The sequence below is a fragment of the Saccopteryx leptura genome, chromosome 13 (genome assembly GCF_036850995.1).
Source record: "Saccopteryx leptura isolate mSacLep1 chromosome 13, mSacLep1_pri_phased_curated, whole genome shotgun sequence".
Classification (NCBI taxonomy): domain Eukaryota; kingdom Metazoa; phylum Chordata; class Mammalia; order Chiroptera; family Emballonuridae; genus Saccopteryx; species Saccopteryx leptura.
The window spans coordinates 22,731,416-22,757,748 of record NC_089515.1 but is presented as its reverse complement, the minus strand read 5'-3'; the positions used below and the strand labels follow the sequence as shown (position 1 = coordinate 22,757,748).

The window sequence follows — 26,333 nt, the reverse complement described above, 5'->3', positions numbered from 1 at the left end:
CTCCAGCCCACCCGAACTCTCCCTCTTCCAAACGGGTAGAAGGGTCCCAGCCGTGTTTCTGCAGGGGGTGGGGGTGGGGAGGGGTACGACCCTCTAACTGGCAGCGGACACTTTGAAAGAACAACTGAGGTTTCTCAGAAATGAAAACGAATCTAGGCAGTGAGGGCGGGACCTCACAGAGGGGGCGGAGGGCGGGGTTCTGGATCTTCCCGGGCGGCGGGCGCAAAAGGGTCTGGGTTGCTGTCTCTCCACAGCTGCAGCCCAGGGTCCCGGGAAAGAGAGCCTATGATTCTGGGGGCAAATCCCCGGCGCAGCCGCTGGGTCCTTCCAGTTCTCGCCCCTCGCCTCCTATAGGCTTAAGGAGCCACTGGGTTATCTTCGCGGGCGGTGGGGGGACCCTGGTTGCACTGGGTGCCAAGAGGAGGAGGCTGTCCCGAGCAGCCTGCCTCGCTCTCACTCATTGTTGCCTTTCTGACGACTCGCTGGCTCATAAAAATGCAAACACCGCCCATGCGTGATTCGCGCCTGCCCACAGCCCGGAGCGCATCCCTCTCCGCCCCGCACCCCATCGTGCGTTAGTGTTCACATTCACACAGGCACGGGAGCGTGAAAATGCACACACACGGAGTTTAGGATTTCTGCACACCCAGACAGCTCCGGCTCAGCCAGGTACCCTGGACCCAGGGCGGCCGTCTGCCATCTCTGAGTGCACCCTAGCCTCACCCTCGCCGCCTGCGCGCACGCACGCGCACAAGCATTGTACGGGCCCCGGCCGGGCGGGGGTGCAGGCGGGGAGGGGTGGAGCGGGGGGGGGGGGGCGAGCCTGGGAGCTGCGAGTGGAGTCCCGGGTCCGTTCTGAGCTCAGCTTCCAAGTGCTGTCTCCCCAAGCGTTGGTCTGACTGCCCCCCCCTCCCAAATCGGAACAGTTGGCGCTGAAAACACTTGACTCCGTTTCCTCTCCCTCTCCCTGGAGACCCCCTAGGCCTTGCCTGAGTGCCATCTCCTTCCTCCCCCACAACAGGCCAGAAGAGTAACCCCTCAAAGCAACGAGAAGCGGCTCCCAACTCTTCATCGGGAGCAGGTTGGAGGCTGGATTTCGGAGAGATTCTGGATTGGGGTCTGTCACCACCCCCTCCTCCTGATCTGGCTTAATTTTCATATTTTAAAAGAGGATTTTCTTACTACCTTTGAACACATCCTTTTTACAAAATTTTTGTTGGATCTCGGTGGGGAAGATATTAGGGATCTTATTTTAAGGGGAAAAAAAATCACCGAAGGGGAATTAATATTTCCTGGGTTTAGAATCACCCTTTGGACAAGAGAGCGAGCGAGCGATTGAGAGCGAGGAGGGAAGAGTGGAGAGGACCCGCGAGGCGCGCCAGCCGAGCCACCTCCTTCCCGGCCGCCCCCTCCCCACTCCCCCAGCACACACACTCGCTGGCTGGCTCGTCGGCGCGCGCACACCCCCGAGCCGGACCCGCACCTCGGCAGGCGCCACACACTCGGCAGCCCGAACCTCGGCAGCCGCAGCGGGATGGAGGTGGCGCGCAAGGAGCGCCCCGCAGGCTGGTCTGGGGCGCCCCTCGCCCGGACTGGGCTCCTACTCCTGTCGACGTGGGTCCTAGCAGGTGCCGAGATCACTTGGGGCGCGACAGGCGGTCCCGGGCACTCCGCGGCCCCAGCTTCGTGCCCCTCCGGGCTGCTTCCTCTTTTGCCGCGGGCAGTGGCAAGCCAGTGGCCAGAGGAGCTGGCGACAGCGCGGAGAGGCGCTGTGCAGGGGCGCCGGCCAGGACCGGAGCCGCTGCCCCAGCCAGGCGGCGGCAGTGTCGGAAAGAAGCAGGAAGAAGCCGGGGGGTTGTCGCCGCCAGGTGCATGGCGGGGACAGGGCATCCTGGCTCCCGACAAACCTGGCAGCTCGAGGAGGAGTCGCCGGGAGCAGCCCCCCAGTGCCCTGGAACACGGGGACACCCGGGCCACTGCCTTGTCCGATGGTTCCAAAGGAAACCGTCCTCTGGCCAAGGGTCTCCGGGAGGAGGCGAAGGCGTCGCGGGCTGGGGCGGCGGCGGCCGAAGAGCTCCGGCTGCCCAGCACCTCGTTCGCGCTGACCGGGGACTCGGCCCACAACCAAGCCATGGTGCACTGGTCGGGACACAACAGCAGCGTGAGTACCCACCCGCGGGCGGTGGATCTCACTGTCTTCCCCCAGCAAGGGAGGCAGGAATGAGAGAGAGAGAGAGTTGAGGGTCAAGGGGTGGGGGCGCCATGACTTTTAGAGCCAGGACAGGTTTATTCAGCTTCCCCCACGCCCCCAACAGGTTAGTGGAGTTTGTTAGAAGGTGTTGTGTGTGTGTGTGTGTGTTTATTGGAGACCCTAAGATTTGGGCCGCCCGGTGGGGAGAAAAGGAAGAAGGGGCTTCAAGATGAGCAGAGGAGGGATTTGTGGTCACTGTCAGTGGTACTGAGCTTGGAGAGTCAGTCTTCCTGTTAGGCAATTGAATTCGAGGGTCAGGACACTAACCGGTTTGGGGAGGGAGCCTCTGGACTGACGGACAGATTCCCGTGACTTCTTTCCCCTTCTCCGCTCCGATCCTGCAGGAGGGGACCCAGGAGGTGGAAGCCACTCAGACTCCCTACCCCTGCCCACCCTAAGGTCGCCGCTCTCTGCTCCCGTTCTGCATTCTCCCAGCCACGGGACGCTGGGCCAAGTCGACCGAAGCCCGGTCTCTAGGTGACACCGATTCCCCCTCAAAACCTGGGCAGCTGCTCTGGAATGCTACCGAAGAGGCAGCAAAAAAAGTTTAAAGCGTGGAGTGAAATTCAGCACCCATTTCGCACCCCTTGCCCTCACGCATGCACAAGCACACACAGTCGCTGAGCAAAAAAACTCGCCTCTGCCGCTTCGTCCTGCACTACAATCGGTTCCCAGAGTCGAGTTGGGTCCCCTGTGCGTTTGGCACACCTCTCCACCCCTTCTCTGCCACCAGGTTTCCCTGGAAGTGTCTGTATCGAGAGGTGGCGCCCTTGAGTCCACGCCGGTGGCTCCGAGTACAGTCGGCCCAAAGAACCGCTGCAGCAGGCAGCAGAGCGCGCCTGCCGGATGGGGTCGGGGTCCCTTCCCACCCAACCTGCCCGCACCCAGTGCTGTGCAGTCAAGCCTAGCAACAGTGGAGAATGGGCTTTCGGGACAGAGGCCTGCAGGGGGCAGCTCCCGCGATTTACCCCACTCCCTTCACTTCTGCCGCCCCCATCTCACAAAAATCGTTTTCTCTTCTCTGGCTCTCTGGATCAGATGGGAACCCGGAGTTGGGCAGGAGGATGACGGATGTCTGTACAGGCAGCTTTGGGAACTCATTAGATGGGAAAGCACCGCCCTCCTCCTTTTGTACGTCTCTTCATGACTGGCATTAAAGATTTCCCTGGGAAATTTTCACCTTATTTTAACGGGGCCTGGTTGGGGGTGTCACAGGGGCAAGAAGCAAATAACAGGAAAGGTAGAGGTCCGCAGAGCGCAGCAATCCTGAGTACAGATTTCCTGGTTCTTAATGACATGTAGCTTGGGTAGTCCAGCCTGGGTAACCCGTGCTGCTGGAAGGACTTGGGAAGTCCAGCTCCCAGCAGCCAGCCCGGTGGCTGATTCATTTGCCTCCAGTGAAGACGACCCCCCCCCCCTCCTCCCACACACACACGGGCAGCTCTGGATCTGCAGGTGGGCAGTGCGTGCCTTTGCCGGGATGGGTGATTGAAGACTTACAAGTTCTCAGAGGATGTGTGTGTGTGTTTTCTTGTATTCTCACTGAGTGAGGAGGATGGACAGGATGTCTTGAAGTAAATGTGTTCTAGGAAGAGGAGGTGATGTCCTCAAGTATCTGTGACTTCATTACTAACACATTCGGACAGGGTAAACTCTCTACCTTAAGAGTTTTCTTACTCTTCTGCTTTTATTTTAAGGATCCTTTGTGTGTGTGTGGGTGTCTGTGTGTTTTGACAAAGCTCCTGAAGATGAGATTTTTGAGAATGCTTTTTGTAAATAGCAGTTAAGTGAGCATAGCCTTCTCCGCCTGTGTTCATGCCTCGTGCTACAGAGGAGGTGAGGGGTCAAGTCTTGCCCAACACTCCTCGGGGGAAATGGCTTGTCAGTTAAAACAGGGCCAGAAGGGCCTACGGAGCGGAGCAGTTGGCCTTGGAACCCTTAGTAACAGAGATGAGATTTGGACACTCTACAGACAGTCCCCCAGGGCTTTATTGGTTGTGCTGGTGGCCTGTCTTACTGTCCAAGCAAAGGATAGGGTAGCATAGAAGGGTGCAGGGACCCCATGATGTCCTCTTTCTCTGGTCCAGAGGACCGTCTCTTTAGCTCCTGGGCTAGATTTGCCTCTTTGATCACACTTTGCACGCAGTACCAGGGAGAAAGGCTTTGTTGAGTATCAGGTCTGTGCTGCTCTGCGGGAAGATAGGGAAGCATGTTAACATAACCCTGTGTTTGAAAGACTTGAAAGAAACAACCCCTGAAAGAAGAATTGGGAAACCAGTTTCTGCTACACTACCCAGCTGGTTTCTTTCTCCCCTACCCTTGTCCTGCAGGCAGCAAAGTCTGTAAATGAAACTCAGGTGGGGAGTGAGGGAGAATGAGGAACCTTCCAAAAGGTCCCTTCACCATTGGTTTCGAAGTGGAGAGAGATGGCCCCAAGGCAGAGAACTTGGGCCCTAACATCAGGCTCTTTTGACATGAAAAGAGAATTCCATCTTCTCTTCCGGCTGCAGAAGTATTAAACATGTCCTGCTCCAGGTAGGCCACCAGGTTAATGAACATGCTGTCCTTCCAAGTGTCCTTGGTGGACCTCGTTATTTGACGTGGGTTCCTTTTTGGGGAGCTTTCAGTCACCCCATATAATTGGACATGGAACTCCACTCTGACAGTTTGCAGTCAGGCATGCAGACGTGGACATTCAAGACAAGGACTTCCACTCCACCCCACGTATCCAGCGTGTGCCCAGGGGTTCAGTGGGCAGAAGAATATCCTTGTCCCAGGCTTGGACTTGTATTCACTTTGTTTCCAGGGGTGGGGAGGGATGGCTTGGGGGGCGGGCAAGGAGGAGGTGCCCTGTAAACTTGAGCCAGAAGGTGTCAAGAGGGGATGGAGTCTCGGTTCCCTGCTGTTTTTGACTTGCCAGGTGTTCTGGGGGAGAGGTGAGTGGATTTGGACTTGGAGTCAGAGTGATTTGCCATTCATTCTCTTCCGTTGCCTCCAGCTGGGACCCTGGTGATTGACGTGTTAGAGAATGTTTCACAAACACCCAGAGGGAGCCCAGACCCCGTAGCTTACAGAGGAACAGAAACACATCATTCTGCCCTTCTCCCACGAAGGAAGGAAGATGCCTCCCTGCTTGCTCAGTGAGTTGGCAGATGGCTGTGGAGAGTTGTGAAGGCAACAGCCCACTTCCCATGCCCCTCCTCCCTGGAGTAACCCTTGATGGCGATCCCCATTTCTGGGACTGAGGTGACAGCACTACCCCTCCTGAGATGGATCCCCATTACTTTCCAGCTGCTCATTCCGAGGGGTGGGGCTTTGCAGGCTGCCGCCCCTGTAGGGTATCTGGTCGGAATGACTTGCCAGGTAGTTTTCAGTTAACGTGCTTCTTGGTGAAGAGAAATTAGACATGCTGATAATTCCAGGTCCCCACCCTACCACCCTTCCCCGAGCATGCTAGGAGATGGGGACACACAGATTCTCCCAGACAGGATTTCATACTCATAACTCATTCAACTGAACTGTGTTCTAAATATTTACTCTTAATGTTCAAAGTAGTGACAGATTTGATCAGATTAATTGTATTTCACTCACTGGAGCATCTAAGTGTGGCTCCTAAACAGATTTTTCAAACAGCTTTTGGCTGGATTGTCTAGCCCTCATTGTCTTTGCTCCCAGTCCCCGTGTCACAATATCTTAATGCATTTTGCTTTCTCAGAGGCTTTAATAAAGAAGTCTGCCACGGAGGCTGTTCTTCGGGGGTTTGCCAAAAAGAATCTGTTTTTAATTAATATTACGGGGGAGGCATCTCAGCTGAGATGTAGCTGGGAAAGGCAGGAAGCACTAATTGCTCCTGGTCACTGTGTGCCTGGGGGGGGGAGGGGGGCGACGGAGGGGCCAACACCACCGCTGTCTGTCCTAGGCTTCCTCTGATGTGTAGGTTACAGAGTGTGATTTGCTTCTCAGATCCTGCAGTGATTTCCAAGGAGAGCAGAAGTTGCAAACTCCTTAATTGGGAGGCCTGACTGAATGATTGCAGAGATGCAGTGATTGGAGCTTGCCTTCAGCTTGACAAGGAAGGAACGTCAGGAAGTGACTTCTCCAGTTGCGTGGGGTTTAAGGGAAGGGGGGAGGGGTTGTGGTTCCAGTGGCAAGAAGGCTCAGGCGGGCAGGTGGGAGGAAGGGAGAACTGCTTTTCCCTCGGGCTGTGTAAACCTATTATTGCACCCAAGGGAATTTAGGAACTAGATGATTTGTCTGGGTCCTCAATCGCCCCAGAAGGAGCAGAGAGGTGCAACATAGCCAGACCGGTGGAGATAGAAAGATGTGTCAGGAGGCCAGGGTTTTATCCAAGGCTGGGTGTGCCTGTGGCCCGGTGCTTTGACTCACCTGTTGATCTCCTGCTTCCTTTGACTTCTTGGCTGGTTTAAGGCGCGTTCCTCATGGGGAGAAAAGTCAAAAGATGATTTTTCAGCAAGTTTGGGAGAAAAGAGACCTTGCGGAGGAGGAGGTAGAAAATATAGAATGTTTGTGCCTGGTGGGCCACTTTGAGTCATCAGAACTGGCATCATGGGAGGAGTGGCATTTGGCTGACCAGACTTATCCCTGTTTGAGCTGGTGGGTGGCTGACGTTGTTGGCAGTGAGTAGAGATAAGAGAACTCTGCTGTCCTCGGTCCTGTGTGACCATGTAGATAAAGGCGTGATGGTCCCAAGCTTCATCTCGCAGAGGCTGTGAAAGAATTGCAAACCCTCATCCTTTGGGACAGTGACGATTTCTCTCTCAGTTGTTCATAACCTGACAGCTGTTATCACCAGCGCTATTTCAAGCAGTATGTCCATGTTCTAGCTCGAGTAACTCTGGCCTCTTAGATTCAGTTCCAAAGTCCCTTAGCTTGGCATTCACGACCCCTCACTATGGGTCTACTTCTCCCACTTTGTATTGGATTATTCCCTGGTTGACTCCTTCACTGTAGCAAAGGCAGGCCCTTCATTGTCCCAAACCTGCTCTTGAACTCCAAGCCTTAACACTTGAAGTCTCCCTCTATTGAGATGTACCCATTACTTACACTCAAGATTCAAACATAGCACACCTATGGAGTCTTCCTTGGAAGCATATGTTTCCCTTTTTCCTAAGTGCTTATAGAATTTACTAGACCACTGGAGCTGTGGGGGGAGGGGAAGGGGAGGGCAGTCTAACACTGTTTCTTAATAGTATTGAGTTTATACATCTGGTTTTTCATTTCATATGTGAATTTTAACATAAGATTGAGAAACATCTCTATCCCACTTAGTAAGATAGAAATAGGGCCTAGTAAGCAGGACCTGGCTTCTCCCTTCTGTGCCCCAGAGATCAGACGGACTCACATAAGATAGTCAGCCATTTGCTAAGTGTTTCCTCTGTATGTGACAGTGTTCTGGGCACAGGGGTTGGTAGGGGGGTGTGATGGAGGGAGAAGACACACAGAGACAAAACGGCACTTGCCTCCGGGTCCTTCTAATATGCTTCAGATATGAGACTGCTCTTCTATAAAGTTAAATAACATGACAACAAGACAGATGCCACAGGGTGATATGTGGTTAATTGTCAAGTGATCGTTTCAGGCTGTGAGCTTGGAGGAGAGAGGCTCTCTGTGGGAGTACTACAAGCGTCTTTAGACTCACAAAATGTTACGGCTGGACATGCACTTACAAACTGCCTCCATCAAATCACTCAGCACAGAGATGATGGCTATGAGGCTCAGACAGAAATATGGCACCCTGCTGTTTGACTCCCTACTGTTCTTCCTCTCTGTGTGGCTGTCCTCTACTCACTCCCGGGTTTCTTCTTTATCCTTGGGTTTACAGACCATTTTCCTGACTAGACTGTTGATGCATTTTCACTCAGGTGAGATAGAACGCTGCCCATTTTATAGGTAGGATAGAATGAGGACTAGGATGAGTATACTGTACATGAGGCTAGCCAGAGAGGATGAGAAATAGATTCTCCTTCCCGTTCCTGCCCATGTGCTGTGGCACCCACCCTCACCCACCCCCGGCTGTGGCTGCAGACAAGAAATACCAAACTCGTTAATGCTGGACAATCTGTATCTTCCTAACGGTTGTTAATGGGGTCTCCTGTGAGTCACCTCTTATTTGTGTTAGTGAGTAAATCAAGCCTGGTTGCATCATCAGGAACATTTTGCTCATTTATTTTGATCAGTGTAGTTTGGGTTTAATTATTTATAAAAATGCTGTTCTTTATAGTACACTAATAAATGTGCTATAGTAAGTTAAAAAAAAAGTAATGGTGTCTAAGAACTTCAGGATTGCACAGATAGCTCCCTACTATTAACTCCTTGATGAGGAGGAGCAGGGGAAACCAGCCCTACTGGGTTGAGATGAGAGGGACCCTGAGCACAGTGGGGCCAGCGGTTCAGGGCTGTTGGCTAGTAAAACGGTACCCACTGCTACGGAGGGGCCTGTTACTTGGCACACACTGGAAGAGGACCTAATTTAGGGGGAAAGCTGGCAATAGAGCTATAGAGGATAATCAAAGACCCTATCAAGTTGTGGATTTGAGATTCTTTAGCCTGGATAAGACGAATGACTTTTTGTGAATTCATACTTATAGAGGTTTCTCATCGAGAGTGCAATCCCCTTCAGGACTGATTAGGAACAGATGTACACTGGGAGTGTGAAACAAGACCATGTAGTAAAAAGGTGCGTGGGCTTCGAGCCTGCTGACTGGGTTCAAACGCTGCCCACCACTCTTAACAGTTGTGTGAGATTGGCAAGTTGTTACCCTTCTTGGCTATTTTTTCATCTGTAAAAAGGGGGTGATGCTGATAGTGCTGTTGTAAGGATTAAATAAGACATGCATAGCGAAGTGCTTAACAGAAGTGCTTGACCTGCAGAAAGCCCTGCAGATATTTTTAGTTGGTTTAGTTGTTATTTTTATATTGGAAGGGGCTTTCCGCTCTTTTTCAGATGGAAACATTGAAGCAGGGGAAGGTGGGACTTGCTTAAATTTTCCCAGTGAGCTGATGGCAAAGCCTTGGCTAGAAGCCAGTTCTCAGCGAGATGTTTATTTCAACCACTTCTCTAGTCCACGGCCTCAGTCAGATGAGGCACAGTGATATCTGTCTTCTATGTGAGGTACACAGGGAATGAGACAGAGAAGCGAATGGCTGGGGACTGGACTCCTTGGAACTCAGACTCAGAGTTTGTAATAGAAAATGTTACAATCAGACAATTAGGACCAGTTTAAAGTTTACACTAAGTCACAACTAATAAGTTGAACATTTCCCCAGGACTTCATTGAGTAAAAGGTTGAGAAAGGTATTTAAAAAGAGATGTAGAGTAGCTTCTCTTGGCTTGGGCATCCATGATTACAACCCACAGTGACTCAGGGAAGACTTCCTGAAGAGAGTGACTGAAACATGCAGCTTTAGGAGAATAAGGGAACCGGGCGTCTGGACTGGTTGGCAAGCAGAACCCAGAGTGCCCAAGTCATGGGATTGACCCGATGGTCCGGGTATGCTTTTCCTCTCGATCTCCTAGCGTCGCTTTGTGCCTGATGTGGAAGGGGGAACTATGGCTGGAACTATCTGCGGAATACTTGCAGCCTTGTTTCCAGAATTACCACACTGTCCCAACTCATTAATATTTTGTAGTGATTGATACCCATTGAGTTACAGGCTTAAATTCCCTTTTTGCCTGCATTCTATGTACCAAACATAGAGCCTGAGATTCCTACACAGGCACTTGAGGGAGTGTTGTCCTGGGAAAGAAGTCAAAATAAATAAGGTGAAATAATAATGCTGCTTGAGGAATTGTCCCAAAGGAGAGAAGAGCAGCAGCAGCCTGCAGGTGCATCGTGTGAGGGGCCCGTTGGTGGCCCATAGGTGGATAATTGATTGGCGACAAAGTAGTTGAGTTCTGGAGGTTGGTTATCCAGCCTGTTCCTGAGGGAAAAAGGAAGTAAATGCTTTTTTTTACAAATATTCTGCAATCCATTCGACCCATAGATATAAATTCAGCTGGAAGTGGTGCTCAGGCTTGGTTTTCCCATCTCTCCTGCATTTTCTGCCACTGATGCTCAGTCAGTAAAAGTTTACTGAGCTGAATGACAGAAATACTTTCTTAAACACATAAAACTGCCTGAGTGAAGAATGTGTCCTGGGGATGAGGGTGGGTCTGGCCTCCTCGGGCCGCCTCCGGGCCTGGGGTCTGCACCGCTGGGACATCACAATCGTCTGTCACGGGTTCTCAGGTCCCCTGTGCCCGACTCAGTACTCTTCAAGTCTTCCTGCCATCTATGGTGAGGTAGGCAGTTTCTTTTCCGGATGGCTAAAATCAGGTTAAAGACTACACTGCTGCATAAAAAAAAAGAACTTTTTCTTTTAAAAATCTGTTCTCAGTGGGAGATGGAGAACAATTACTGAGGTGAACAGTATTAATTTTTTTTTCAGGGCTAGAAAAGCAGCTCAAGTTGCCACATGCACATGTGGTTACACCTGGTGGTGGTGGTGGTGGTGGGGGGTTTAAGACCATGGAACGGAGATGCCGAGAAAATTGATCTCCAAGGTGATGGTGCAGAGGAGGGGTATTTCTTTCAGTGTCATTTATACTTGAAAGCAAACTTTTGACTGGAAGATTTTTCAAAACTCTAAAATATCTTTTGTGTTATGAGAAGGTCCCCAAGCAACAGTGATTTTGAACAGGTCTCTGAGCCTCAGTTTCATTGGCTGTAAAATGGGGACAATTCCGAACTTGTAGGGCTGTTGTGAATCTTAGAGATATTTCATACAAACAAAGGGTCTAGCACAGGACGCTGTTCTATTGGGTAAGATGTTAGTTCTCATTGTTGGCCTAGGCAGGAAGTGGGGCAGGTTTGAATGTCTAGCCATTTGTAGCCTATAAAACAATGCCTTGCTCATATCTCCTCCGCCTTTGCCCTTTCTCTGCATGTTGGTCTGACTTCTGACCACCAGCACCAGGGCCTGTTTGCCCAGTGGAATTAGCTTTGATTCTGCAAGGCAGAGACTGGAAATGTCCAAAATTAAGTTCCATTCAAGGAGTAGGGAGAATCTCCCTGTCAATGACTAGTGGGAGTGGGATGAATACCCTGGCTCCTTCGCCCTTTGGGATGAGATAACTCAGAGGCTGGTTCCCTGCACTGTCTCCCAGTCTTCAGTGGGATTAAGCCAGGTTGCCTGCCCTGGCAACTTGCTCGCTTCGGTCGGCAGCCCTCCCATTCCTTTCTCACTTTCCTACTCCTCCAGCAGTATTCCTTGGGATTACTTCCTGACTAAACGACTTGAATTCAAGTCTTTTTTTCAGGGTATGTCATGTATATGTATATGTATATGTATACGTATATGTATATGTATACGTATATGTATATGTATATACGTGTGTGTGTGTGTGTGTGTCCATAAAGTCATGGTTCACTTTTGACCGGTCACAGGAAAGCAACAAAAGACGATAGAAATGCGAAATCTGCACCGAATAAAAGGAAAACTCTCCCAGTTTCATACCTATTCAGTGCAGTTCGATGTGGGCTCACGCACAGATTTTTTAGGGCTCCTTAGGTAGCTATCCCGTATAGCCTCTACAGACTCGTCACTGACTGATGGCCTACCAGAACGGGGTTTCTCCACCAAACTGCCGGTTTCCTTCAACTGCTTATCCCACCCAGTAATGTTATTCCTATGTGGTGGTGCTTCATTATAAACGCGCCAATATTCACATTGCACTTTGGTCATGAATTCGAATTTAGCGAGCCACAGAACACACTGAACTTTCCTCTGTACCATCTACATCTCAACTGGCATGGCCATGGGCTGCTGTGCTGTATACACAGTATTACGTCATCATCTGCGCATGCACACATGCTGCCACATCATCCTACAGAAACTGGGAGGGTTTTCCTTTTATTTGGTGCAGATTTCATATTTCTATTGTCTTTTGTTACTTTCCTGTGACCGGTCAAAAGTGCATCGTGACTTTACGGACACACTGTATATATATTTTTATATATCTATGGAGATTTACTGTAAGGAATTGGCACTGTTACAGAAGCTGAGAAGTCCACATCTGTAGCTGGCAAGCTGGGAACCCAATATTGCTGATGGTGTACTTCTCATCTGAGCCTGAGTCTGGGGCAGGAGGCAACTAATGTCCCAGCTTGAAGGCAGTCACGCAGAAAGGAAGAATTACTTCTTCCTCAGCCTTTTTGTTCTACTCACACCTTCAATGGACTGGATGAGGTCCATTCACATTGGGTAATCTGCTTTACTCAGTCTACCGGTTCAAATATTAATCTCACCTAGACATAGCCTTACAAATACACCTGGAATAATGTTGGACCAAACATCTGGGCACCTTGTGGCCCAGTCAAGTGACGCATAAAATTAACCATCGCACCAAGTCAGGAATTTCCCTCATACTTAAAAAGAAAATCCTGCTTAGGGCCATACCATGGTACATACTGGGGCTGGAGAGGAAGATGACGTCATTGACCCTGGCTCTGAGAGGGTCCTCCTTTAGAGAGGTGCCTTCTGGAAGAAAGAAGCCCATCCAGGGTTAGACGGAGTAGCAGAACCATGGTGTGAGGTGGTGAGAGGGGAACAGACACCTTGAAATTAGTCTTCGCTGTCATTTTTCAGGGCTTAGGAGCCCCACCTCACCTCAGGCACATGCTTGGTCTTCAGAGTATATAGAGGGTCCTAAAGTTTGGACCTTCACCTGCCGGCAGGTCACCTCCTGACTAGGAATTGATATAATTCCTGTTTTTCTTACACCTTGTCAGGACCTTGGCAGGGAGCATCTGAGCTGATGGTTGGTACCTTACTAAGATATCATCAGTGAGGGCCATCACCACAGGTTGGAAAGAATATGGGTCTGCGACTTGGGATCTCTAGATTTGGGTTCCTGATTCACATTCACTATCTTCAGCAAGTCGTCCTTTCTCAAGTGTAGATGAATAAAGACATTTCCAGGTATAGTAGCTTATATGTCTATGGATTAGAGATTTAAAAAAATGAGTGTATTAATAAGGATAAAGGTTCTTGAATGATGATAAAAAATATAAAATGCTTCTTTCAAGCATGCATACCTTTGGTCTTATTCCATATAAATAAGCATTCCTTCATTCTTTTTCTTATTATGACGCTAATTTATTTGAATTTTCTGAGATGGTTTATTTTATAAAAAATTTATAATTTATTGATTTTAGAGAGAGAGAGAGAGAGGACAGAAGGAAGAGAGAGAAAGAGAGAGAGAGAGAGAGAACAAAACATCAGTTTTTTTGTTCCACTTATTTATGCATTCATTGGTTGATTCTTGTATATGCCCTGGCCGGGGATTGAACCCACAACCTTGGTGTACCATGACAATGCTCTAACCAACTGAACTACTGGGCCAAGGCTTGAGATTCAGTTTATTTACCAGATGAAAGAGTTCCGTAAATTGATGTAGGCCCATTTCACCATAAACGAGATGTGATAGTAGGTCAATCATTTCTTTATGTGTGAAACGGGGACAATCCTACTTGCTCCCTTTATGTCGCAGTGAATTAACGAGATGCTGCACTTGGAAGCATTTTAAAAAGAGTACTTTTCATTGTGGTATGAACAGGGGGCACTATGAACTCATGGTGTTCGTTTACCTCCCTTATCCTTTCTTCCTTCAATAACCAGAGGTCCTTCCGCAACAGATCCGACAGCACGTATGGCACGGCGTCTGCCTTCTTTCGCCTTGCCCCGGCGCTGCTGACACACTTTCATTAGCACACATCTCTGGTGTGTAAAGCCTCGACATTCTTATTCCAGGAATGCTAGACAACTTACTTCCAGTCACAAATGGCATTGTAATTTGGATGTTTAAGAAAAGCATTTCTTCCAGGACTTGACCTATATTGATCGATCTGTCCTCAGATAATATAAAGTATTGGGGAGTGTCTACTCTATGCCTAGTGATGCAGGATGGGGAAACAGCATATGATTCACGCTAGACACCCACAAAGCTTATAGTCTTGCACGTGGGAAAGACGTATTAGAAAAACATTCCTGAAAACAATGTGAGATCATTTAAAATATGTGCCAATTGGAGCATACTTAGGAAATGCATTAAATGTAATCAAGACCGGAGTGAATAAAAACTAATATAATGTTTAAATATTATGGTTGTGTTTATTCTTTATAACAAAACCCAGTAGCATGGTAGAAAATAGATCTAATTCTCATGATTAAACCTGTGTTGCTGGGTGAGGAGTGTTCTGAGTTTTGAGGTCAAATAGATTATCTTACGTTCTAACAGCTGCTCCAAGTGCTGCCCTATGAGTTTGGGCTCCCTTTCTCGCACAGCTTTTTGGTTTTTTTCTTTGAGGTTTTAATTGTTTTATCTTCGTCATAGACAGAAGACCCATCTGTTTTTCACCATAGTACTAAGATATTCCAGCTTCTTAATTGTATTATTATAGAATATTCTGACTTGTACTGATTTCTTTGTAGGCCTGCCTCCTAGTTGTTATTTCAATAGACCTCTTTATTCTTCTCTTGGGGATAGTGCCTCTGTTGCTTGGGTTCCTTTTCTCTTATTGGAGGCTGATTTTATTTTTTTCTGTGGTGTGTCTTCAAGGATTGCTTTTCAGTGAGTACATGGGAATGCTCATTTCTGTATCCTGATATAAATATTGATATATTTCTTTTCACTCTCAAAAGATCCTGCCGTGGATGATAGATAATATAGTCACCTAGTGCTTCAGCAATACTTTTTTTCTCCCCTCATTCTTGGCATGCCTAAAACTTATTTTGCTCTTACATTAGTGTGATGGTTCATCTGGACATAGTAATGTAGGCAGGGGTCCCCAAACTTTTTACACAGAGGGCCAGTTCACTGTCCCTCAGACCGTTGGAGGGCCGCCACATACCGTGTACTCTCACTGACCACCAATGAAAGAGGTACCCCTTCCAGAAGTGCGGTGGGGGGCCGGATAAATGGCCTCAGGGTGCTGCATGTGGCCCCCGGGCCATAGTTTGGGGACGCCTGATAGAGTCAAAATGTTTTTTTCCCTTGGATCTTTGAAGTACTTAGATTACTTGCTGGGCTTGCATCCTCTGTCATTTGGGGATTATATATTAATATACATCCCCCTCCCATGCAGAGACTGATGAGTGTGGGGAGAAGGAGCTACCTGGCCTGCAATGCCCATGGTTTTGTTCAAAGTAAGTGATGCAGAACCCTTCTAGGGGTCTTGATACATTGTGACCAGATTTATACTAAACTGGCTATATGACTAAACCCTTTACAGACTAGTTTGCCATCCACACTAGTATCTGAATACCTTTAACATAAAATTCTAATTTCAAAAAGGCAGTTTTAGTTACCTTTTATTTTAAAAATTAAAAATAGATTTTTTGAAAACGTCATCTCTATTCAACAGACATTTGTAGAATGTGCTCTATGTGTCAGGTGCTGCTGGGGTCGGAGTCTATAATGGTGAGCAGTGCTCTGCGGTGGAGGTTGACAGTGCTGTCAGACTACACCAGGGACGTTTAACGTGGAGAGGGCGGGGAGGCAGGAGCAGATGAGCTGAGATCTCGAAGACGCTCAGGGTCAATGAGGTGAAGACGAGAGGGCGGAGTGTTTTGGGCACAGAGCTTCTAGGGCACGAAGGAGCAAGGTACCTAAAAGGCACAGAAAGGACAGGGTGGCTGGAACGGATGGTTTGTGGGATGGGGACTGATGAGAAACAAAGCTAGATAGGCAGACCTAGGTAGCACCAAATAGGGCCTTATGGGCCCAGGGGAAGGAGTGTCTTCTTTATGCTAAGAGCAAAGGAGTAAACCACAGGAGGGTTTAACACAGGAAGGTGATACAATTAAATTTACATTAAAAAACCACTCTGACCACCCTGTGGTTTGGAGGAAGCATAGGATGGATGCTTGGAGACCAGACTGCTGCTGTAGTTAAAGATGATGTGGCTTGGGTGGTGGTGGTGGGATTGGGTAGGACGGAGCCAACTAAAAATATATTTAGCAGGTGTAGTTGATCGTGTTGTTGGCTCCTCCCAATAATTCCTTTTGTATTGGGCCTTCACAGTGCCCTTTTTCTGTGGGAGGGGCATTCTTCTCCTAATTTTAGGTTTGGCCTTATGACTTGCTTTGGCCAACAGAAGAGGTGCCTGTGCTAAGCTTAGTTACAGATAGGCATTGTGTGTCTACCTGCTATGTTGAACCTCTGCAGTGGCCATGAGAAAAACACCCAGACTACTCTACTACTCCTGGGAGGATGAGCGATAAGACATTATAGCCACCCTGAGCCTAGATCAGCAGAGCCCAGCCCAGCCATGAGCAGAAGAACTGCCCAGCTGAGCCCAGTTATATTGGCCAATCTTGAGCTGCCCTGTGCATTTATGAGAATGAATGATTGTTGTGAAACTAAGTGGTTGAGATTGGAGTGGTTTGTTCTGCAGCATTCTTGCAGCAAAAGCCAGCTGATACAGCAGGTAAAATGAACAGAACTTGATAGATTGGCTGTAGAAAATCTGTGGAGTCATAGCTGCAGTGTAAAGTGAGGCTCACCTATATTTGAAGGTCATCAGCCTCATACATGCTCAGGACTAACTTTAGGTGTGTCCTTTTGGTGGTTTCCTGCCACTGTCTCTCTGCAATTCATGGCTTCTTTTTGTGGAGCTGAATGGGATAGGTTGGATTCATGGGCCAAAGGAATTTATCTTCCACTTTTTATTTCTCACTCTCTTTCCTGCAGCCTAACCGGATTCCAGCAGAGCGTTCGAGCTGAGTGGTCCTCAGGTCCCTCAATGGGGGCTTTCAAGCCCTACCACTCAGTGTGCTCTTGTTAAAGTCGATGTCTGTTATAGCTGTGAAGATGTGATTTTTCTTATTGGGGAGAGCGGAGACATGTGTGGCCAGGAGTTTATTTATTTTTTTTTGGTTTTGACTGATTATTTAAGATATATTAGTGCTTGATAAAATATTTAGTTTTTTAAACAATAAGTTTAATACAGGGAACAGTGTTTTATTTATTAATGGCGGTGGCAGGGAGATTGGTAGGAGTTGTGCTAAAGTGCACTGTTGTGATTTTGCAAAGTATAGTAATTACTGTAATATTTTGTTGAATTATTAATATCTACTCTGCCTGCAGGAACACAGGCTTCTGCAGTCGAATTCATTTCAAGATTGCCTTTTCCCCCTTTTGGTTTTGTGATTTCTTCCTTTCTTGTGCACATATGAATTTTTAAAGACATGGAGCAGGGGGGCAGAGCTGATTCTATTGAGTGAAACATTGTTGTCACACCCTGTGACCAAATGCAGGCGGGCGCCGGTGGCAAGCTGTTTTTCCTTGATGACCCACTGCCTCAGCCGAACCCATTTGCAGTGCCAGACTGGGGATGCTGGAAGAATCATTGTAGGAGAAAAGGACTCACCAGTGTGCCTTTTACAGGAGCTGGCGTGAGGAGAGAAAACAGTAGGGAGGTCGTGTGTGTACACATGTAATTTATGTGCGTGCCTCTGAGCAAGGCTGATCTTACCTGCAGATGGAGTTAGCAGTATTTGGGTATACATACTGAAACAGTACCAACCTCCTTTATTAATAGTTTCAACAACTATGATGTAGTGTCTATTATGTGCTCAAATGAGTTCAATGTGGAGGATGATGATGATAATGGTAGCTGAGGTGTTAATTGAATGGACGGGCTCATTCTGCAATAGGACTCTAGATCCAAGTATACGTAGGAGCATTCTTTTTGGTTGTGATTAAACTGAAATGGGAAAACAAGCCTTCCTATCGCCTTCAACCAACTTTATGAAATGGCTTAAGTTAAGTCAACATCGAAGACCAAGGTTTCTTCATCTGTGTAGCAACTGCAAGGATCAAAATGAAGTTATGGATTTGAAAGGGTATTATAAATGCTAAAATTACAGAGGTGTTTATGGGAATGTCATTGTTATTAAATTATAGGAAAAGTAGCTCAGACCTGTGGTGTGATTTTGAGGGGCAGCGGAGAGAAGTCTCTGCTCAATTTCTTTTTGGCCAGAAACTTCACAATTTGGGAGTCATTCCATTGGGTTAAACGTTATCCTCTCCAAGGTGCTCTTAAAATAGAAATAATTTAGCCCTGGCCAGTTGGCTCAGTGGTAGAGCATCAGCCTGGCGTGCGGGGGACCCGGGTTCGATTCCTGGCCAGGGCACATAGGAGAAGCGCCCATTTGCTTCTCTACCCCACCCCCCTCCTTCCTCTCTGTCTCTCTCTTCCCCTCCCGCAGCCAAGGCTCCATTGGAGCAAAGATGGCCCGGGCGCTGGGGATGGCTCCTTGGCCTCTGCCCCAGGCGCTAGAGTGGCTCTGGTCACGGCAGAGCGACGCCCCGGAGGGGCAGAGCATCGCCCCCTGGTGGGCAGAGCGTCGCCCCTGGTGGGTGTGCCAGGTGGATCCCGGTCGGGCGCATGCGGGAGTCTGTCTCTCCCCATTTCCAGCTTCAGAAAAATACAGGAAAAAAAATAGAAATAATTTTAGAGCTGGGAAGAACATGTAATGATCGAAGCACATCCTTTTCTAGATGTGGAACAAGTGGCCACGAGAGATTGTGGAGTGCCCAAATTCACCGACATAGAGGAAGCTCTCTTCCGTCTCCCGGAGTCCTAGTGCAGTGCTCTCTGCACCACTCTGATGCTTTCCAGTTTTCCTGAAGTTCTGTACAGTCTAGGGCTTCTTCTCCAACCAAAGGGCCTTGGACAGAATGGGTACATTGGATGACTTACGGGGTGTCATAGGGGGTGGGATGCTTTTGGTGGCAGAGTAGTGCTCGGGTCAGGTGGACCCTACTTTGAACCTTAGCTCTAACACTGACTAGCTATGTGAACTTGGGCAAGTTGCTTTCTGAAACCCAGTTCTCTCCTTTATAAGATTGGGATTATAATCCCTATTTTGCACAGTTGTGAGGATTTAGTGAGCTTAAAGTGCTTGGCAAGGTGCCTGTCCTGTGGTAGAAGATACTGGACGATGGGTAGGAAATGGTTTTAAGATGATACAAGATTCTGAAGATTAGCTTGGTCTGCTTTCTAGTAAGTAGGTCTGTCTCCGGTGAGCTGTTTTTTCTCGTTGTGAGGCTGCATGTTTTTATGGGAGGAGGAAGCTGTCCCTTCCAACACTGCTATTTCCCTACCCCGGGTTGGTGTTTTCTTGCAGAGAGCCCTATAATAAACAGAGGGATGAGCCACACCTTCCCTTTCTCTTTAAGCTCAGACAGGGACAGCTCTGGCCCCATTTATTTATTTTGTTTGTTTATTTATTTACTTTAATCAAGTGAGAGGCATGGAGGCAGAGAGACAGATTCTCGGATGTGCCCTGACTGGGATCCACCTGGTAGCCCCCATCTAGGGCTGAAGCTTTGCCCATCTGGGGCTGCTGCTCCATTGCTTGGCACCTGAGCTATTTTAGTGCCTGAGGTAGAGGCCATGGAGCCATCCTCAGTGCCCAGGTCAACTTGCTCATTTGAGCCTTGGCTGTGGGAAGGTAAGAGAGAGATGGAGAGAGAAGGGGAGGGGAAGGGTGGAGAAGCAGATGGGCGCTTCTCCTGTGTGCCCTGACTGGGAATTGAACCCAGGACTTCCCCATGCTGGGCCGACACTCTACCACTGTGCCAAGTGGCCAGGGCTCTAGCCCCATTTTTATTTCCCCTAAAAAGGGTGGGGATGGCAGGAGTGTGGGGATGATGGTCTTCAAAGAAGAGCAGGTGACTCTGAAGATGAAACAAACAAATTGGCTCGCATCCATGTGCTGCATAACTGTGTCACGTTGGGCTTCTCTTCTTAATGGAAGTTACTAAGGAGGTTTTCCTGAACATGGGTTTCAGGTATTTTTTATTATTAGTGGAGAGTTTAGTGTACTTCTCACAAGTTTGTCCTGAATCTCTTGTGAACTGGTTAGGGCTCATCGTGAATTTATAGCAAGGAAAGCAAGGCCTCCCATGGGCTAACACTTGGGTAGAGGTGGAAATTCTAGGAACGGCAGGAAATCTGAAACACCCCAGAGCCTGTGTCACCTCTCAGGCATGGGGGCTGAGCCAGCGTTTGCTGAAAGCAAAATAAGAGAAGAGAGGGATGCAGAGAAGTGTGCCCAGTCCCCCACCCTGGCTCTTAGCCTTCCCTGAGTCCAGCTCCCTCCCCTCCCTGCTCTGGAAAAAGTGTTCTAAAATTGGTCCTTTGCTCCTTAAATTTCTTTTCTTGAATCTTATTTTATTTATTTTCCAGGCTTACTGAGTTATAATCAACAAAAATTGTATATATTTAAGGTATTCAGTGTGATTTTTTGATAATGTGTATACATTGTGAAGTGACTACCACAATCAAGCTAATAAATGTATCCACCACCCACATAGCAACCATTTTATTGGTGGGGAGAACATTTGAGCTCTACTCTATTAGCCAATTTCAAGTATACAAGGCAGTATTATGAACAAAGTGCTTCACCCTTAGATCTCTAGAATGTATTTATCCTGCGAAACTGAAACTTTGTACCCTTTGACCAACATCTCCCTGCCTCTCAGCCCCAGACAATCTACTCTGTATGTCTAATGAGTTTAATATTTTGAGGTTCCACATATATGTGAGATCATGCAGGACTGCTTTCTGTGCTTGCCTAATTTTATTTAGCACAATGTCCTCCAGGTTCAACAATATTGTTGCAAGTAACAGAATTTCCTTCTTCTCCTTTTTCTTCTCCTCCTCCTTCTTCTTTTTAATTTTTTTTAATATTTATTTTTTTAGCGAGAGACAAGGACAGGGACAGACAGACAGGAAGGGAGAAAGATGAGAAGCATCAACTAGTGGCACCTTAGTTGTTCATTGATTATTTTCTCATATGTGCTTTGACCAGGGAGCTCCAGTTGAGTCAGTGACCTTGGGCTCAGGCCAGCGACCTTGGGGTTATGTCTATGATCCTGGGGTCATGTCTATGATTCCATGCTCAAACCGAGTGAGCCTGCGCTCAAGCCGGTGACCTTGAGTTGAGGTTTTGAACCTGGGCTCTCAGCATCCCAGGCTGACATTCTCTCCAATGCACAACCACCTGATCAGGTAGGATTTCCTTCTTTTTTAAGACTGAATAATATTTCATTTCGTGACACACAACATTTTCTTCATTTATCTATTAATGGACATCTAGGTGGATTCCGTGTCTTAGCTATCGTGAATAATGCTGCAATGAACCATAGGAGTACAGCTTTCTCTTGAAAGATACTGATTTTATTTCCTTTAGAGATATACCCTGTAGTACAATTGCTGGATCAGTTGGTAGTTCTATTTTTAAATTTTTGAGGAATTTTTGTACTGCTTTCCATAATGGTTGTACCATTTTACATTCCCAGCAACAATACAGAAGGATTCCCATTTCTCCACATCCTTGCCAACATTTGTTATTTTTTGTCTTTTTTTTCTTTTTGTGGATGGGTTCTAACACTTACTGTGGGCCTACTATGTGCCAGCTGCCATCTTGGGCACTTCAGATGTGTGTCATCCCATTGCCCCCTCATCGCAACCTGTGAGTCGGGGTTATCATGGTCTCTGTCTTACAGACGAGGACACTGTGATGTAGAGAGGTTACATAGGTTGCCAAGGTCACACAGCTCACAGGCTGCAGAGTAAGTGAGGAAGTGGAGCAATGTGCTTTTTGAAGCTGGAAGTCATTGAGTCCGCTATGGAATTGACACGAAAATGGGGGGATTATAGCGTCTGGGAGGGAGGGAGGCTGAGGGAACCAGAAGGAACAGTTGGGTAAAGGCGAAGAGATCAGCTTCTATGTTGTTCTAGAGTGAGAATTTTGTAAAAATAATGGACATTTAGAGCATTCTTATCCTGTGCCTGACGCTGAGCTGCGCCCTCTGTAGCAGCATCTCGTTGGATCCTCACCATCCTGAAGTAGCTGCTAGCATGAGCCTCATTGTCAAGATGAGTAATCAAAGGCACGGGGGAGTTAAATCTCTGGTCCGGCCCCCACGCTGGTGAGTGACGGAGCCACGAGTCCCCTGACTGCGGAGCGCAGAGCCCTGCGAGGTCCACTGCTCCAGCAAGGACAGCGAGTCCCCAGCAGGGGGCGGTCCAACCCCTGATCCCACCGGGACTTGGGTAGACTTTCAATTCCTGGGTCTTTTCCCAACTGGACCAATCTGTTCTCTGGAACCCTCCACTGAGCATTAGTACTTCAGTGTCATGGTTTCCAGGCCAGGAGCAGGACTGATGAAAGCTTGGGGGTGAGAAGTACCAGGGTTATTTGGGAACCAGGAGAGAGGGGGCTGAGGGGACACTGGATTAAGGAGGCTCTGCAGGTCCTACCAGACAGATTCGGCCCTATTTCTTGTTGGCACTGGGTGACCCTTCGTAAGTTTGAGCATGGGAGAGGTGTAATTAGCAATGGCGTCAACTGTTATCAACCCCCCACAAACCCATTCTCCCTGTTTGGAGGGAGGGAAAACAAGGGCTCAGAGAGGTGCAGAACCTTGCCTCGAAGCTCCCAGCCAACTGTGACAGGCAGCAGAGCCAGATGCCCACGCTGTCTTCCCTTCCCAGCAACCGGGCTCTGGCCACCGCTGGGCGCCTTCCTCTCCCTCCGCTGCCCCCCTCCAGCCGGCTGGCCTCCTGCCTGCTCCCTCCTCTCCCCGTGAGCTCTGTATCTGCACAGCAGCTCCGCGCAGTCATTAGAGCAGCCAGTGGGATTCTGCTGTAATTAAAGGAAGCCAAGGGGAGGGAGCAAAGAAGAACAAGGGGAAAATATAGCCATCGACAAAAAACATCTGATTTCTCGCACAAATGCCCTAACAACACCGTCTTTGGGCTGTCTTGGGAACCAGCTTGTTTCAGATACAGCGGAGGAAAACCCCATGGGATGGTGTGGGAAAGGAGGTTATTAAGTTCCCCTCAGCTGCCAGAGTGGGGACTCACTCCTTCTCTTGCCCTTTCCACCCTGCAGGGCAAACTGATCAAATAGGAAAGTTGAAAGAGACCTTGAATGTCTTTTAGTTCAGCTTCTCTCCCAAGGCCAGGTTCCCTCCCTCTGCGCCTCCCCCCCAAAGCATCTCTGACACACCGTTACCTAGCTCCCAGCCTCCCCTGCTCCCTCATTTGCTAGACCAGAGCTCAGGGAGGAGAGGGACACACTTCAGCCAGCAAGAAACTGGCCACTCCAGCCCGTTGTCATTTATGGCACCGACTCTGGAAATGTCTAATTAATTTATTTATACAATTAGCCCCTTGCTCTCTGAAATGCTTTTTCTTGGTTGCTGAGCAACTTGAATAGACTTTCGACACACGCAGGCTGCTGGTGAACCAAAAGTTCCTTCCCTTCACCTGGCACCCTCATTCTCTCCCCCCCCCCTTTTATTTTTCTGATGCACAGTCATGAAGCTCTCTCCTCCAGTCTGCAGCCTGTCACCTTTCCCAGACCTCTGCACGGGCTTGCTGCGGCCTTAACATATCCCTGAAGGTAATGTTTATGCCAGGCATTTGTTGTAGACCAGGAGAATGACAGAAGGTACCAGGACACTGAGACGTATTTGCAAAATAATGAAATTAGTCCCGCTCAGCCAAGCTATGGAAAGAGCGCTGGAGCTTGGCCGGTGCCGGGAGCCTGGCCAAGGTTAGACTCCCTGGTGTTTGGGAAGGGGCAGGCTCTCTTTGGGTGACATGGCATGAACAAGGGCAGCCCAGCTAGGCAGCGGTTCTGTTTTGTCTTTACAATCTGCCCTTCGTGGGGAGTCCTCTGTGAGTAATGAACAGGGAGGGGTATTTTGAGACTGGAAGGGAACCCAGGAGGGCAGCGGAGTGCCCTGAGGCACCATCCTTGAAGTATAGCATGCTCCCGTTTCAGGGTGTGAAAGGGCCACGTGCTGCTTCAGTGAGTTAGATTGTCAGAACTGGACCTGGAGCCCAAACTTCCACCCTGCGCTGGTGTCATAGGTGAGAAGTTTGGAAATGTCTCGCAGTCAGAATCTGACTCTCTGGAGGCTCAGGCCGCCTTATTTGATTCTGCTGCTCCACCTTGATCTTATTAAGGGACCCTGGTCCATGAAATTAGTCACTCAAGTCACCAAAGCTTCCTTTTAAAACTCAACTTTTATTATGGAAGATTTAAAGCTGGCTGTGAGGATTTATAGAGCACAAGGATCTGGGCTTCTCTCCCACCGTTCACCTTGGCACGTGTATCTGCAGATGCTGGGGACGTGGGCTCCAGCCAGCATTTCCATGTGAGCAAGGACCCGTGCCTGCCCAGAAGCCACACTGTAGCGGGGGAGCTGAACAGGAGAGGAGGAGGGGGCCCCTTCTTGGAAGGAAGCATTCACAGAGGAGAAGCCGGGTCATTTAACCTGGGCCCAGATCTTATGGTTGGAAGGGTTGTGAGGACAGAATGGGGTTGGGAGCATTTTTTTAAAAAAAGATTTTATTTATTCATTTTAGAGAGGGGGGGGAGAGAGAAAGAAAGAGAGAGAGAGATAGAGAGAGAGAGAAGTGGGGAGGAGCAGGAAGGATCAACTCCCATATATGCCCTGACCAGGCAAGCCCAAGGTCTCAAACCAGCGACCTCAGCGTTCCAGGTCAACATTTTATCCACTGTGCCACCACAGGTCAGGCGGGTTGGGGAGTATTCTTGGCCAAGAGAGCAGCATGGACCAAGGCCAGGAGGCATGAGAAACTGTGACGTGCGGACTGGAGAGGGACCTGGAGGTGGAGCCTGCCGGCCATTTGGCTTTTCTCTGACACGTGGTGGATGTCTCGGTGCTGCCCATACCAACATCCGGAAATAACCGCCTCCTGCTTTCTGGAATAATAAGGAAGTGCCTTTGACCATCTCTGTGCATGGTGGGTATGGAAAAGCATGTGTCCGGTGTCCTGGTCGGAAATGACTTCCCTTTGGGTTATTTCGGAACTAATGAGGCTCATAAAAGCACATACACATGTACCTTCACTACTGCTGTGGCCCAGCCTTGCCAGGGACAGAGTGTTCAGGAAACCCAGTAGCCCAGAGAAAAAAAGAGGGAAGCACTGGCTCCCAGAGTCTCCCATGGGACCAAGGGAGACTTTTTATTTAGAATGACCCATTCCTTGGTACTCAAAATTGTGGTAATCACTCAACCTGCAATTTCAACGCATAATCAGAGAAGGAATTGACTGTGACAATGGTCACAGGCCTTTTCAGCACCACAAGGACTTCTCTGCTTCCAAGCATTGCCCGTCAGCTTCTCCTTCCTCCAGCGGTGCAGCCAGACTGCCCTGGTACCAGGCACTCCCTTCTCCAACGCCGGGATTGCTTCTAGAGAATCCAGCGATGTCAGACAGCGTTATGGGATCTCCTTAGTATAAACTCTCCTCTGAGAATTTTCTTTACAAGGTGGTTGGAGTTTCTCTAGGAATTTAGCTTGGGGTGGCTGCTATTTCTCTTGGAACACCTGTTACTGTATAATTGCATACTGGGCTGAAAATCACAATGGTCTGTCTTTGGAGCAATCAGATGCATGTGGGAGTCTGAGGTTCTGGTAAGGGAGAGTCCGTGGCTTTAAATTCTCTAAATAGTTGATAAATTGGGCTGTGGTGGGATAAGCCACTCCTAGCTTGGGTTTCTCTAGACGTGATGGTGGAGTCTCCAGTGGTCACTGCTTCTTCTTGGTATCTTTGGTTTCCTTTGGCGAAAAACAATTTTTGGTTTGGTGAGGTCTGTTAAATCCAGTCTTTGCCAAATGGGGCTGCTCATGCCTGGACGGGATTGGAAATTTCTCTCCCTCTGGCCATCCCTTGCCACCCTTTGGCTAATTCGGTTTCCCATTTTCTGGGATGTGCCCACAAGATGTGTCTCCCACCGCCCCCCCCCCCTTATATAAGGAGGCTGGGTGCATCTGGTGCCAGATATCATTCAACCCTGCAACAATCCCCCCTTTATGACATCACTGCTCATCACCATGGGAACGTTTCCCTAGTCACAGAGACTGGATTGTGGCATGATGGCATCAGCCGGGGGGGGGGGGGGGAAGAGAGGACTGAAACTGCCCAGAGGGATGGAATTCCAATTAAATAGCATGGGATGGCAGGGA

At 48.6% G+C, this 26,333-nt stretch overlaps 1 protein-coding gene across 1 annotated transcript in view; it reads left to right on the top strand.

Annotated features, from left to right (window-relative positions):
* Positions 1-1,491: 1,491 nt before the first annotated feature.
* Positions 1,492-26,333, top strand: part of SORCS3 (sortilin related VPS10 domain containing receptor 3) — a 631,295-nt gene continuing 606,453 nt past the window's right edge. Inside the window, exon 1 of the mRNA XM_066355178.1 lies at positions 1,492-2,161. Within this exon, the coding sequence (XP_066211275.1) occupies positions 1,535-2,161 (627 nt within the window). The 5' untranslated portion in view covers positions 1,492-1,534. The remainder of the gene's footprint in view (positions 2,162-26,333) is intronic.